This window comes from Muscardinus avellanarius, assembly GCF_963383645.1.
Source record: "Muscardinus avellanarius genome assembly, chromosome: 12".
NCBI classification, from domain to species: domain Eukaryota; kingdom Metazoa; phylum Chordata; class Mammalia; order Rodentia; family Gliridae; genus Muscardinus; species Muscardinus avellanarius.
The window spans coordinates 82113951-82128432 of NC_137798.1; the positions used below are offsets into that span (position 1 = coordinate 82113951).

General features: G+C 47.0%; 1 protein-coding gene across 4 annotated transcripts in view; it reads left to right on the forward strand.

The window, feature by feature from the left end:
- ADCK1 (aarF domain containing kinase 1) overlaps positions 1–14482 on the forward strand; it is a gene marked incomplete at both ends in the record, with an annotated part of 103075 nt that overhangs the window by 23025 nt on the left and 65568 nt on the right. For 2 of the 4 annotated variants that reach the window (XM_080708118.1, XM_080708119.1), the window contains one exon: positions 7374–7577. The exons of the other annotated variants lie outside the window; for them this stretch is intronic. In XM_080708118.1, coding sequence (XP_080564244.1) covers positions 7374–7577 — 204 coding nt within the window. The remainder of the gene's footprint in view (positions 1–7373; positions 7578–14482) is intronic. 4 annotated transcript variants of the gene reach the window in all.

Sequence of the window (14482 nt, forward strand, 5' to 3'; positions counted from 1 at the left end):
TTACATAATTAAATGAGATAGTGCATGAATGAAGTATTCAGGTTAGGGTCTCCTACATAGTAAGTACAGTAGACCTCCATTTCCCACTGGGGAGATGTTCCTAGATCCCAGGTTTCATGCCTAAAAATAATGATAGTACAAATCCTTATAGATACTGTGTTTTTCTCTATACAAACAAACCTATGATAACATTTCTTAGTAAGAGATTAACAACTGGTAATTAAATAGAACAAGTATAGCAATATGCTGTAATCAAAGTTATACGAATGTGGTCTCTCTCTCAGAATATTTACTATACTGTAGATCTCAGCAACCTCAGTACACAAATTTTTTCTTTCCTCGTCAGGTCAAGAAATTTCACCTTTCACTTAACAGAAGCACTTTTGTGACTTTTTTTGTGTATCTGAATTTCCGGCCTTTGTACTTTTGCACTCTGGGGCCATTTTTAGTAAGATAAAGGTTACTTAAACACGAGCACTGACACTATGACAGTGATTACCAAGATGGCTACCAAGTGACTAATCGGTGAGTAGTGTATACCGCATGGACACACTGACAGGACTGATTCACATCCCAGGCAGAATGGAGCAGGACATTGTGAGATGTTATCATGCTACTCAGAAACCATGAAATTTAAAATGTATAACTTGTTTATTTTGGAACTTTCTATCTAGTATTTTTAGAACATAGTCGAACATGGGTACCTGAGATTACAAAAAGTAAAACTGCAGATAAGTATGCAGAACCCACCATCCTCAACCACCTCTCTCAGGCTCTTTCATCCTCAGCTGCTTTGCCCCAGGGCCAGGTACCAAACCACTAGGGACTGCTCCTGTGCCCCCGAGTGCACTGACATGGCCCCGAGGAGGCTAGACTGCCTGCCCTCAGCCTGCGGCAAAGGCTCTTGCTCACCCGTTCCTTTCACTCTCTGCCCCCAGACCCACTCTGATGCTGTTTTCCACTTGGCCTAACTTCTGCTACTTCTGGGGATTTGTGACTAACATGTCTTATTTCACAGCAGTCATCTCTTTATACATCTTACTGTACCCGATTGAAAACAATCCTAGGTTCCCTTACAATAAGTGTAGAAATGCCAGTTCTGGCCAAGTGGAGTACCTGTGTCACCTGACCCCAAGCAGTCTCCTCAGCAACTCCAGGAGCTAGGTAATGGGAGGGTCTCCTTTCATAGATGAGAGGACTGAGTAGAGAGTCCTTAACTTGTCCAAGGTGAGCAGCTTCTAAGTGGTGAAGTTGGGATGCAGACCAAGGCAATCTGGCCCCCTGGTGATCTTCACAGAATGATCCCATGAAGTCAGAGTGGAATTTAACCTTGGGCCAACTCCTTCAAAACTTGTATAAATTGCAACTTGTTTTTTCCACCCCAACACATGATACGTTTTACATTGTGATCTAAATGACAACTTAAAGCAAAGGTAAAGATCCAGAAAAGACCTTGGAGACAGCCCTGGCCTGCCTTCTCAGGGATGAGGGAGGCTCATTTTTTCTTTTTTTTTTTTTATGCAACACACACACACACACACACACACACACACACACGGATCGCAGCTCCAGAGTAGGCAAGAGAGGCCGGGTTTCTCTCAGTCTGCATGATGGAGTTTTGTATAGTTATAATTGAAAAATAATCAGCAGGACTTTTTTATTTCCAGAAGATGCTGAAGAACTGTTGATTTAAATAAAAATTTGTCCACATTATTGATACATATTGGTTATAAAAATTTGGAAAATATAGCTGGGCATGGTGGCTCACGCTTGTAATCCCTGCGCTTGGGAGGCTGAGACAGGAGAATCACACAGGTTCGAAGCCAGCCTCAGCTACTGAGTGAGGCTCTCAGCAACTTAGTAAAACCCTGTTTCCAAATAAAATATAAAATAGGTCTGGGAGTGTAGCCCAGAGGTAGAAAGCCTCTGGGTTCTACCCCCAGGGCCACAAAAAAAAGAAAGAAAAAAAGAAAGAAAGGAAGAAAGAAAGAAAGAAAGAAAGAAGGAAAATAGAGATACCACTGATAGCACTGTTAAAATTTCAGTTCTTTGAGGCTTGAGGATTTGACTGGAAGAATTAATCAAAGGGTTTGTTGCCTTCACTCTCTTTTTTTTTTTTTTTTTCTTTTTGTAGTACTATAGATTGAACTGAGGGCTATTCTGCCTCTGAAATATATCCCCAGCCCTTTTTTATTAGATTTTTAAAAATTTTGAAATAGGGTCTTATTAAATTGTGGAAGGCCTCGCTAAGTTGCTGCGGCTGTCCTGGAACCTGTGATCCTCCTGTCTCAGTCTCCCAAGTACTGGTATTGTAGGCATACACCCCATGCCTGGCTTGTTGCCTTCTCTTTCATCATTTCTCTTTTCCTGCCTGTCTGTTTATGTGAGGTGTGTGTGTGTGTGTGTGTGTGTGTGTGTGTGTGTGTTTCTGTCTCATAACATCTCAAGACCACACTGACGATATTACCCAGCTCTGATGGGGTGCACCACAGATCTAGTCTGCTGTTGGTACCTTTCTGCCATTTTGGGGGATGGCCACTCCTGCCTGCATGGATTCAAATGCAAGGAAAGAATTGTCCTTCTTCGGCCTTTGCTCTGTCTGGCCAAATCAGTAACTAATCAGCATTGAGTTAATCTTATTTGCTATTCATTGTTCCCCTCTCAAACCACGAACCAAGCTGGCTAACGACAATGCTTTTAATTAATATGAGGCCTATTAAAGCTCATTATAGCAAGGTTATTGGTAATGAGATAATCATAAGGCAAGTTATTGAGCTGCTAGTGAAAAGGAGGTTGGAGTCTGGGCAGGGAGACCATGCCAGCTGTCCTGTGGTCTTTTGACCGAGATGGAAGGAGGGTATGCGGCTCTCAGGGCCACACCCCACCAGGCAGGGAAATCAGGTGCTGAGTGGAGGCAGCTCTGGGGCCAGTGAGCAAAAGGGTGAATGGTGTCAGTTGGCTGGGACAGGAGGGAAGTCTTTGGGGATTAGAACCTCAAGTCTCAATGTTTAGAATAAAACTATATTGACATTTCTTATGCACTCTGGTCCTTTGAAAACTAGATGACAGCCCATGAAATTTGCTCTCCTTGCTACCCATTAGACTGTGGTGTAGACTTGTTAGACCGGCCAAGTATAGGGAGTGGATGGTCCTGCAGTTTTTTTTTTTTTTAATTTCATTTTTCTAGGAAGATTGATCCCCTCCCTTTTCTGACTCTTTCTACTCAGCACTTTTTCTGTCTCTTTCTTATTGAGCACTGACTATATACTGGACCCCATGCTATGTTCTTTATATGTGTTACTTCATTTAACTACTACAGTGATGAGTATAATTATTATCCCTCTTTTACTGATGTGGAGGCTGAGGTTCCAAAGTCTATTAACTTTTCAAGGTTATATAACAAGTATGTTTCTTTCTTTCTTTTTTTTTTTTTGGTGGTACTGGGGTTCCTGGAAGCCCTTCTACCTCTAGGCTACACTCCCAGACCTATTTTTACATTTTTATTTGGAAACAGGGTCTCCTAAGCCAGACCACGCGGCTGGCTTCGAACCTGCGCGATCCTCCTGTCTCTGCCTCCCAAGCGCGGGGATTACAAGCGTGTGCCACCACGCCCGGCAAACAAGTATGTTTCAAAATAGGATTTGAAGCTTGGTGTGGCAGCACACACCTGTACTTGGAAGGCTGAGACAGGAGGATCACAGGTGAGAGGCCAGCTTTGTAGTTTATCAAGACTCTCTCTTTTTTTTTTTTGCGGTAGTGGGAATAGACCCCAGGGACATATTACCTCTGAGCTACACCCCCAGCCCTATTTTTTATTTTATTTTGAAACAGGCTTTCCCTAAGTTGTGGAGGGCCTCACTAGGTAGCTGGGTTGTCTGTGAACTGCGATCCTCTGGTCTCAGCCTTCCGAATGCTAGGATTACAAGCGTGTGCCACCATGGCCAGCTAGACCCTGTTTTCTAATAAATAATAAAATAGGATTGGGAATGTAGCTTGGAGGTAAGATGTCCCTAAGTTCTTTCCCCAGCACCACAAACAAAAACAAAATAGGATTTGAATCCAGATCTTTCTGATTCCAAAGCCAGTGCTATTAACTTGTTATAGGATCCTTCGTTTCCCCCCTTCCAGGGAAATTCTACCTCTGAGCTATCCTCCAAGCCCTTTTATTTTACTTTGAAACAGGCTGGCTATGAAAGCTGGCTATGAACCTATGATCTTCCTGTCTCAGCCTCTCAAGTACTGGCATTACAGTCCTGAGCCACCATGCCTCCTCTCTTGCTTGTTTTATTTAAAACCAGCTGCAGTTGGTCTTAACTTGTGTGCACGTGATTCAGTCACCTTGACCTCCCTTGGGCCTAGCTTGGGGGACCACCTGGCACACATATTGGAGTCATTGGGCAGCTACCTTTGCTGCATGTTCTGGGTAATTTTCATTTTGTGGGTGTATGTCTATTACTCATTCTACATTGTGAGCTTCTGGCATGTGGAGACCGTGGCTATACTTCCTCGTAGCCCACCACAATGCCTGGAACCTAGAGAAATCCCGCTGAGACTTGTTCCCCAGCACATGGTACCTAGTGTACAGGGATGTGCATCTGACATATAGTTTGGAAATAGCATAGTTTGTATGTAGCATGGTTCATTGTGGACTTTGGGAATGTCACTGAGCTTCTTTGAGATTGTTTTTTCATACACACACACACACACACACACACACACACACACGTTTTTGTGGTTCTGGGGATGGAACCTAGAGGCACTGTACCTCCAATCTACACCCCTAGCCCTAATTTTTAGTCTTTTTATTTTTGAAACAAGGTCTCACTGAGTTGCAAAGGGCCTCGCTCAGTAGCTGAGGCTGTCTGCGAACTGCGATCCTCCAGTCTCTGCCTCTTGAATGTTGGCATTACAAGCATGCGCCACCACGCCCAGCTGTTTCTTCATCTTTGAAGACATAAGATCTATATTGTAGAGGTAATGAGAAGATTCACAAATAATCACCACCACCACCCATATTTGAGTGTTCACTGTAGGCCAGATTTCAAAAGCTCAGTAGCTGTATAGTGCTACTGTATTTAGCAGTATAGGTACAGGACATTTTCATCACTGTAGCAAGCTCTATTGGATGGTGCTGTTATAAATCAGCTCTTACTTGTCTGCACATCCCTCATGGTGCATATGCCTATAGCATTGGTTCAAGTCACAGATGAGGGGCAGGAGATCCCTGGCTTGGCTTGCTTTTGGGAAGGCTGAGCAGGGCAAGTCCAATGCTTTCAGAGGGCTGTCAGTGGCAGAGAGAAGTGCAGATGTGAATTTAGTCTAAAGAAAACAGTAAGCCAGGCATGGTGGCATACACCTGTAGTCTTAGCACTTGAGAGGCTGAGACAAGAGGATTGCAGGTTTGAAGTCAGCCTTAGCAACTTAGTGAGGCTCTCAGCAACTTAGCAAGACTCTGTTTCCAAATGAAAAATAAAATGGGGCTCGAATATAATTTGGAGGTAGAAGGTTCCACCCTCAGTAACACACACACACACACACACACACACACACACACACACACACACACAGAGAGAGAGAGAGAGAAAACAGTATAGAAGGTCTATCAGCAAAACACACACACACAAAGTGACACAGCAACACACATGCACATACATGTACACACATAGCAACACATGCAGCAGTCTTCACAACACAGCAACACAAACAAGTACACGGTGCCTTTGTTTACATCATTCTCTTCATCTGGAATGCCTTTTCTTTTCATCCTTTTTTATTTTGGTACTGGGGGCTGAACCCAGGGGCATTGTGCTTCTGAGCTATACTCCCAGCCCTATTTAATTTTTAAAAATTGAAACAGGGTCTCACTAAGTTGTGGAAGGCCTCCCTAAGCTGCTGAGACTGGCCACAAGCCTGTGATCCTTCTGTCGTCAGCTCCCAAGTGCAGGGATTACAGGTGTGTGCCACGGCACCCAGCTTCTCTTTTCATCATAATCTATTCAAATACAATTCCAGGGGCCAACTCAGTGTTTCAGCCAGGACACAGTCACGGCAGTAATATGAACAGGGAAAATGTAATATTAAGAATTAAATTAGTTTAATATGAAGGATTTATATTAAAATAATTTAATATAAAGATTCACTTAATTAAATTAGTTTAATTCTTTATAAAGAATTAAAACGTGGTTAACTCCTGGAAGGAATAAAAGGAGGTTCTAATGGCACAGAAGTAGCCAACACATGAAACAATTGTTCCTCCTGGGGCAGAGGGCTTGTGAACACGGATGCACAGAGGATGTAGCCGTTCTCTTGCCACCGCTATGGCTAGGAATGGGCTCAACAGAGAAGGCTGGGCTGCTGGTGAGATGTGGCAGAGGGCTTGAGCCAGAGCTGGCCCGTGGTAGTGGCCTGCGAGTTGGAAGAGAAACCTGTGGGAGGGTGTGGAGCTGAGCTGCTGTATAGGCGGCGCCTGCTGGGTGGTGAGACACTCCCTGGAGGGCAGGCCTGAGTGCTCCGTGGGAGGGGACCACAGGTAGCAGAGTGTGGGGGGTGCGGCCAGTCTATGAGGCCCCCATTCGGCACTGCCTGCCCCTGCTTGCCGACATTACACTGAAGCCAGTAAGATCACAACGAGCACAATGATCTCACCGTTGACAATGCCTGATCCAAAGGAGGGAGGGATAGTGTAGGATCCAGTTTCAATCAACGCAAAGCTGAGAAAAGAAGACTGGGTCTGGAGCTCGAGGCAGAGATAGACTTGATTTATGATGACGCAAAAGTGACACGTTCAGTAGGAACTTACTTGGAGTTTTGTTTTTCCCGGGCTAGTGATTATGTTGTGATCTTTTCTCCCGATGCTGGGCATTGGCAGCAAACGGCCTTGACCGCCACGACTTACGAGGACAACAACCCACACTGTGTGGTGCACCGTGTCTGTCGCCAAGTGTGATGCTCACTAGATTAGGAGGAGTAAAGGCATTTTCAACTAATGGTATTTTTGAATTGTGATGGGTCGAGCAAGACATTACCAGTTGTAAGTCCAAAGCATTTGTCCACTTGTAACCCGCGCTGCCCCCACCACCATCACCCTGCCCGTGACTCTGAGCTGGGCCTCTCCTTTACTGCCCTTTCCTTTTCAGCTCTGAGTTCCCATGGTACCTCATACCACCCATGGTATCCAGGGAGTTCATTCCAATCTGATACCAAAGGAAGACATTGAAGGAGAAGGCGGAGGGAGGTGTGTGTGTGTGTGTATTGCCTGCACCTGCATGGATGCCAGGGATTAGATGGAGGTGTCCAAGAACGGGGCAGGAAAGGGATTGGTGTCCAGGGAACAGTCTGCACTCACCTCTCCGGCCCGGCCTGTCTCCCTACAGGTGCACCTCCGCTCTGCCAGGCGTCTCTGTGAGCTCTGTTGTGCCAACCGGGGCACCTTCATCAAGGTGGGCCAGCACCTGGGGGCTCTGGACTACCTGCTGCCAGAGGAGTACACCAGCACGCTGAAGGTGCTGCACAGCCAGGCCCCGCAGAGCAGCATGCAAGAGGTGCGCCAGGTCATCCGCGAGGACCTGGGCAAAGAGGTACCACCTGCCAGGAGGGATGGGCCCGGGACTCTGTGTTTTTGAAAAGACTGCAGCAGAGTTCTTGCTGCCTGGGCAGAGGACACTGGGTGTCTTCCACCGGCACAAAACCAAATGTTACAGCAACTTTCAGTTCCAAAATTAGAGAGGTTAGAGGAAGGCTCAGTGGTGCCCCCCAAATACCAGTTGAAATATGAAAATCCATGCTGGACTATTTTGGCTGGCAACCTAATATGATTCATGGTTTTACCTCATAATATCCATCCATTCCTGAGGGTTTTCTGCACACCCATAACTGTGCTGCATTCCACACCTTGTCTCGTTTAATCCTCATGACAAACTTAGGAGGTGGATAGTGCTCTTAGCTTCATTTTGCAGATAAGAGATGGAGGCTTAGGGTGGTAATTACAGCCAAATGGCCAACTGTTGGTGGTTCAAGCACACTGCTTTCTGATGCCATCAGCACGCTGTCCAACAGCTCGGTGCTTGGCTTTCTCAATTTCTCTGGTAGTTACTTGCCTCTGCTTGCTTAACCCCAGTGATAGGAAGCTCACTCCCTTATGCACCACCCATGGTGGCCCATCCTCTTGTCAATTATTGCTAACTTCTAAGAAGTGCTTTCTTTCTTTCTTTTTTTTTTTTTTTGGTGGTACTGGGGTTCCTGGAAGCCCTCTACCTCTGGGCTACACTCCCAGACCTATTTTTACATTTTTATTTGGAAACAGGGTCTCCTAAGCCAGCGCGCACGGCTGGCTTCGAACCTGCGCGATCCTCCTGTCTCTGCCTCCCAAGCGCAGGGATTACAAGCGTGCGCCACCACGCCCGGCAAGAAGTACTTTCTTATAAGTGCAAAAACTTGCCTCCTCAAATCTTTATTTTTTTTCTTTTTGTGGTACTTGGAATTGAACTCAGGAGCATTCTAATTCCAAGCTATACCCCCGGACCTTTTTGTTTTTTATTTTTGAAACTGGGTCTCACTAGGTTGCTGAGAGTCTCCGTAAGTTGCTGAAGGTGATCTTGAACCTGCAAGCTTCCCATCTCAGCCTTCTGAGTATTGAGGTTACAGACATGCACCGCCATGTCCAGCTTTCTTTCCACAAATCTTTTTTTTTTGTGTGTGTGTGGTACTGGGAATTGGACGCAGGGGTATTCTACCTTCAAGCTGTCCCCAGCCTTATTTTTAAATGTTTTTATTAAATATATTTTTATTGGTGCATTGTAGTCATACATCTTAATGGAGTACAAGATGGTAGAGGCATACATGCACACATCACTCATTTAGCCCCTTCCCCAATTCCTACCCATTCCCTCCCCCTCCCTCATTCTTATGTTTGGCTTAGTGATTGACTTTGATATGTTTGTGAATGCACATCATGTGCATTAGGGAGTTTCCCTCTTCCCCCTCCAATCCCCCTCAGTTAGTTTGCCTTATTTGCTCATCTGTAGTCTCTCCTTCATTTAGAGTTCCTTCTATGACCCTTCTTCTCCCTAGCTTCTGCATATTAGGGAGAACATCCAATATTTTACTTTTTATGATTGACTAATCTCACTTAGCATAATGTTCTCCAGTTCCATCTATTTCCCTGCAAATGATGTAATTTTATTCTTTTTTATGGCTGAGTGAAATTCCATTGTGTATATATCCCATAGTTTTGTAATTCATTCATCTGTCGATGGACATCTTGGCTGGTTACACATTTGGCTATGGTGAATTGGGCAGCTATGAACACAGATACGCATGCATTAGTTTGGTATTTAGGTTTCCATTCTTTTGGGTAGATACCCAGAAGTGGTGTTGCTGATCATATGATAGGTTCATTCCCATTCTTCTGAGGATTCTCCATACTGTTTTCCTAAGTATTTGCACTAATTTGCAATCCCATCAACAATGTATTAGAGTTTCCACTTCTCCACATCCTCGTCAGCACTTGTTGTTTGTGTTTTGAATGATTGCCATTCTAGTTGGAGTTAGGTGAAATCTCAGGGTAGTTTTGATTTGCAGCTCTCTGATTGCTAATGATGTTGAATATTTTTCATACATTTATTGGCCATTTGAATTTCTTTTGTGAAGTGTCTATTTAGTGCACTTGCCCATTTTTTGATTGGGTTATTTGTTTTCTAATATGCTGAGTTTCTTGAGTTCTCTGTATATTATAGATATTAGTCCCCTATTGGAGGAGTAGGTGGCAAAAATATTCTCCCACTCTGTCAGTTCTCTGTTGCGGTTTCTGTTAGTTTCCTTTGCTTTACAGAAGCTCTTCAGTTTAATGCAATCCCATGTATTGATCCTCCTTCTAATTTCTTGTGTTCTTTGTTTATTTTGAAACAAGCTCTCATTAAGTTGCTAAGGGCCTCACTAAGTTGCTGAGGCTGGCTTTGAGCCTGTGCTCCTCCTGACTCAGCCTCCCAAGTACTGGGATTACAGGCATACACCACCATGCCTGGCTCTCCTCAAATCTAAGCTTTTCATCTTCATTCTGGGCCCGAGTGACAGAGTAGGTAGCTAAGGGCCCTTCTGTGCAACAGCTTTGGTTGCAGTCCTTTGCACATATGCCAGCACCCACAGCATGTCATTTGTGCTGAACCAGGTGTGGTTGTGTGACCCTTCACTGGCTCGTTCTGGTTGCTGCGCCTCTAGGGATGGGGGGATTGAGAAGCCATTTTTGGGTGTCTGAATAATGGGTCAGGTCCAGCCTTAAGAATTATGTGCTGTGATTGGAGGGTCCCTTTGAGAGCTCTATAGAGACCCTTCTCTTCCCCTCACCTGCTACTGTATCTGAAATTTTTTTCTTAGAGAATCCCTTGGGTTTTCTAAAGTTCTCTGAGCAGAATCACCTTACAATGGAGCCTTTAGCTATGGCCCCTTTCCTGAGATTAGTTTATAACCTTTGATCCTTTTCAGTTGCTCTGGAAATAAAATCTTTCGCAGGGCCCCACCCAGTCTCCACTTCCCAGTACTTTTATGACTGATGGTTGGTGGGCAGAGGCAAGTGGAGGCTAGAGCTTATCCTCTACAGCCAGGGCCTTGGATAAATGATAACAGCTTGGCACCCAACTCTTTCCTTATCTGTAAAACGGGGATCGCCATACTGCCCACTTCAGAGGGTTACCATGAGGATTACATGGGGTGATGAGGATGAAGTGCTTAGTTCAGTAGCTGAGAGAAGCAAACGCTCAGCACGTTAGGCACGACTATGATTGTGGCCACTTCCCTGTGCTCCGGTCACCCTGTACTGCTTGTCTGACACGGTGTGCCCTTAGGCCTCTGTGGCTGTGCCCGTGGTCTACCTCTGCCTGGAACGTCTTCGCTCCATTCTCTCTGCCAGGCTACCGGTTCATCCGTCCATCCATCTAGCAAATGCCAGGCAGGCTGCTGGGAACCGGTTTCCTGGCCACACTCCAGCTCTTCTTTGGCCTTCCCTAGACCAGTTGCACTGGGCTCTGCTGAACTTTACTCCCTCTACTTGTACAAGTCCGTGGCTTGGTTAGTTGAATCTAGGTGGTTCTGCCATAAGTGAGAAAGGCTTTGAGGATGGAGACCATGATGGTACGTTTACCCTGTATCTAAAGCATCAGACAGAACAAGGGGCATAAAGTTGGTACCAGTGTTTTCTTAATGAGCTAGTGGGTGAATGAGCCCCTCAGGTTGGTCAGGGCAGGGCCAAGGATAGAGGTAGAGGTTTGATAAAGACCACTTGTTCCATTTTTACTGATCTGCATGATGCTGGCTCTATGAGTCCCATAACATGGAGCTGGTACCAGGCATGCAGCTCTGAGATGCCCCACTTCTCAGTGACAGCCTGGCCTGGAAGGAGGCCTTATGATCTGACTCTGTGGGGGCTCGATTTATGCTTGAGATGAGCAAAGAGACCTCTGCGACTGTTGAACCAGGGATCAGTTTCTCCAAAGGGAAAGAGATTGAATGAAAGAGAGATTTGATTTCAGGCTAGAGTTGGGGATCTGGCCTCAAGCTGGAGTAGGGTTAGGATGGAGGGAGACAGGCCAGATCCAGTGCCAGCCTGAGACTGTTGGCCTCCAGCTTCCAACAGTGTGAGATTCACCCCCAAATTAAAACTAAACAGGTCACTGGTAACAAACAGTCCATCATTGCTGGCTCATGGAACCAATGAGGGCAGATGTGAGGGATGTGGAGTACAGCAGATTAACCCTTGGAAGCCCCTGTGGAGAGGGGTGAGTCAGGGGCTCCCTCCAAGCCAGGGCAGAGCAAAATGAGAAGTCGTGGGCCCACTCAGCTGGCTAGAGGATGTCTGGGATTAGAAGACCTCTCCTGTATTCTAGGGCTTCTCCAGCCTACCCTAGCCAGGTAGCCCTGAGCAAGGTGGCCAGGTGGCCCCTGCCTCAGTTTATCTGGCTGACATCAAGGTCAGGGGTCCCTCACTCCTGGGAAACTCAGAAGCCTCTAACCTCTTGCCGCAGCCCCACAGGCACATCGTCAAAGTTTCCCTGCCCCCTCCTGCTCCTTCTTTATCCTGGGAAGGTGGCATTTGTTCCCTGGTGACACACTTTCTAGTCTGTGGGTGGAGGGAGGGGAAAGGGGCTGTGTGGGAAGCAGAGTGGGTGAGTGCAGGGGTGTGAGGGCGGAGGAAAGTCACTCACATACACTTCCCACCTCCGCCCGCCCCGCCCACGACACCGCTTTCACCCTGGGATGCCGTTTGAGCGCCTGGTTAGTCCTGGGTGCCACACAGGCCCCAGACACTTCATGGAAGCTGGGTTTTGAGCACACGGTTGACAGGAGCAGTGTCTGCCCTGCATCACCATCTTTGTAGGTCCTGGTCCTTGGCTAGGCCCTGAGGTCACCCTGCCCTCAGAATCGGCACAAGTGCCCCTGAGCCTCAGATCGCAGGCAGGGGCTCAAGGATGGTGGCTTTTGACCTGTCCATCCTCAGGTCTCTTGGGGACACTTTCCATCCACAGAGAGTCACTAGTGTCCACAGACCAGTTCCTGTCCCAATTAGGTGGAACTAGCCCTCAAAGGTGTCCCTTCCATGGGGCATGGTGGATAAGATGGAGATCACAGCACTTTTGGACCCCGAGCCCCATGATTCTATTTGGTTTCAGATCATTCCACACTGGTGGATGTCAGCTGGCATCAGCAATGTGAAAGAGAGGGCAAGTGGAGGGCGCCATCCATGCAGAGGGCTGCTGGGCACTTAGCAGAGCGTGTGCTGGAGGCTACGTGGCTAGTGAGGGGCAGAATCAAGAAAAGGATGAGCCACAAAATGATCTGATTCCCCACAGGTCATTTGTGGCCTCAAAGTGACCTGGGTCTGGACTGGTTTGGGGATGGTCTCACATGCAGTGTTTGCCTTGGCCAGCAGGTGGCACCTGAGCTTGCGAGTCACAGAGGGGTGTTGGAAGCCTGGCCCTTCAGAGGAGGGGAGTCCCGACCAGGTGGATGAGACTCCAGTTCTACTCTTGGGCATGGCCCGTAACATCTGTCCACCGTGAATGGGACAAGCCAGGCCTAAGTCATGAGGCTGTTGACTACTGCTGTGGTTTGGATAGTGTTAAAGGGTAGCAGTTGGGAGGTGGGTGAACCTCTAGGAGGAGCCTAGTGGGAGGTCCTTAGGTCACGTGGGCATGTACCTGAAGGGACTGTGGGACCCTGGCTCCTTCCTGTCTTTCTGGTGTCTGTTGATACTGCCATCTGGCACCCCTGCTAGAGGGGCAGGAGACAGACTGTTGGATTATTAGCTCTGTGACCTTGGACATGCTAGGTCCCCTCCCTGTCCCTCAGTTTCCTCATCTGTGAACTGGGGTAATAACAGCACCTGCCATGTGGGCTTGCTGTGGCGAGGAAGAAAATCGGTACAGGTGGCGCACTTTGAACCTGCCTGGCACCCAGCAAATGACCAGTGAGTGTTAGTTGGCATTTCTGTGCCTTGTGCTGCGTACTTTATGTGAGCAAAGAACTTGTATTTTGAGGAACCTCTTAATGGTAGAGTTGGGTTTTTTGTTTATGTTACAGGAGCATATACACACACACTATCTCTCAGAGGCACTCTACTACTGAGCTATACCTCCAACCCTTTAAAATTTTATTTTATTAAAAAAAGTTTAAACAGCATCTTCCTAAGATGCTGAGGCTGGTCTTGAACTTAATCTTTTTATCTCAGCCTCCCATGTATGGGGATTACAGATGTGCGCCACTGCACCCAGCGTATCCTGGATACTTTATACCAGCAAGGAATGATAGTTCTGAGGGACTTGTAAATGATAGAGTTGAGTCTTTAACTGGGTTTTCTGACACCTGGTATGATTCTCTGTCCCATACAGTATTTTTCTAGGAGAACTCTCCTTTCTCATCCTTTACCTGATCAGTCTCCGGCATTCTATCCAGTGGCTTGCCCCGTCCCTCTCTCTTAGAAGCCCCCACGGGCTGCCCACGGAGCAACCTGGGCCTCTAAGCAGTGATCCCACCTTAAGGACTTCTGGCAGCTCAGTGCCAGTGTTGATGGTTGTCTCTGAGGCCCTTGGACAGCATCTCCTCTGGGTTAGGGACTTGTGACATGTGTGCTGGGCTGACTTCAGTCATGAAAGGGTGCAGGTGGAGATCTGACTGCTGCCAAGGCGAAGCCTCAGGTACCAGGTCATGGAGTTTGTGGCTGTGCTGTATTCAGGACCCATCCCCATCCCTTCTTACTGCAAGATGGTAACAGACTGTTCTCCTTATGGTGTCCTGGTAAAGCCGAGTGTGGGGTGTGCGTGGGTGGACAAGCCCCAGGGTACACTAAGGTTAGGCATGTGGTTAGGGCCAGAGGGGACAGGGAGCTCGTCCTGGCCTGGGGGCTTGCTGTGTGAGTTGCTCTGCACCCTGGCCCTGCTCACAGGTATTTATTGAGCACCTTGTCTGTGCAGGTACTGCACTGCCCCAGGGAGCC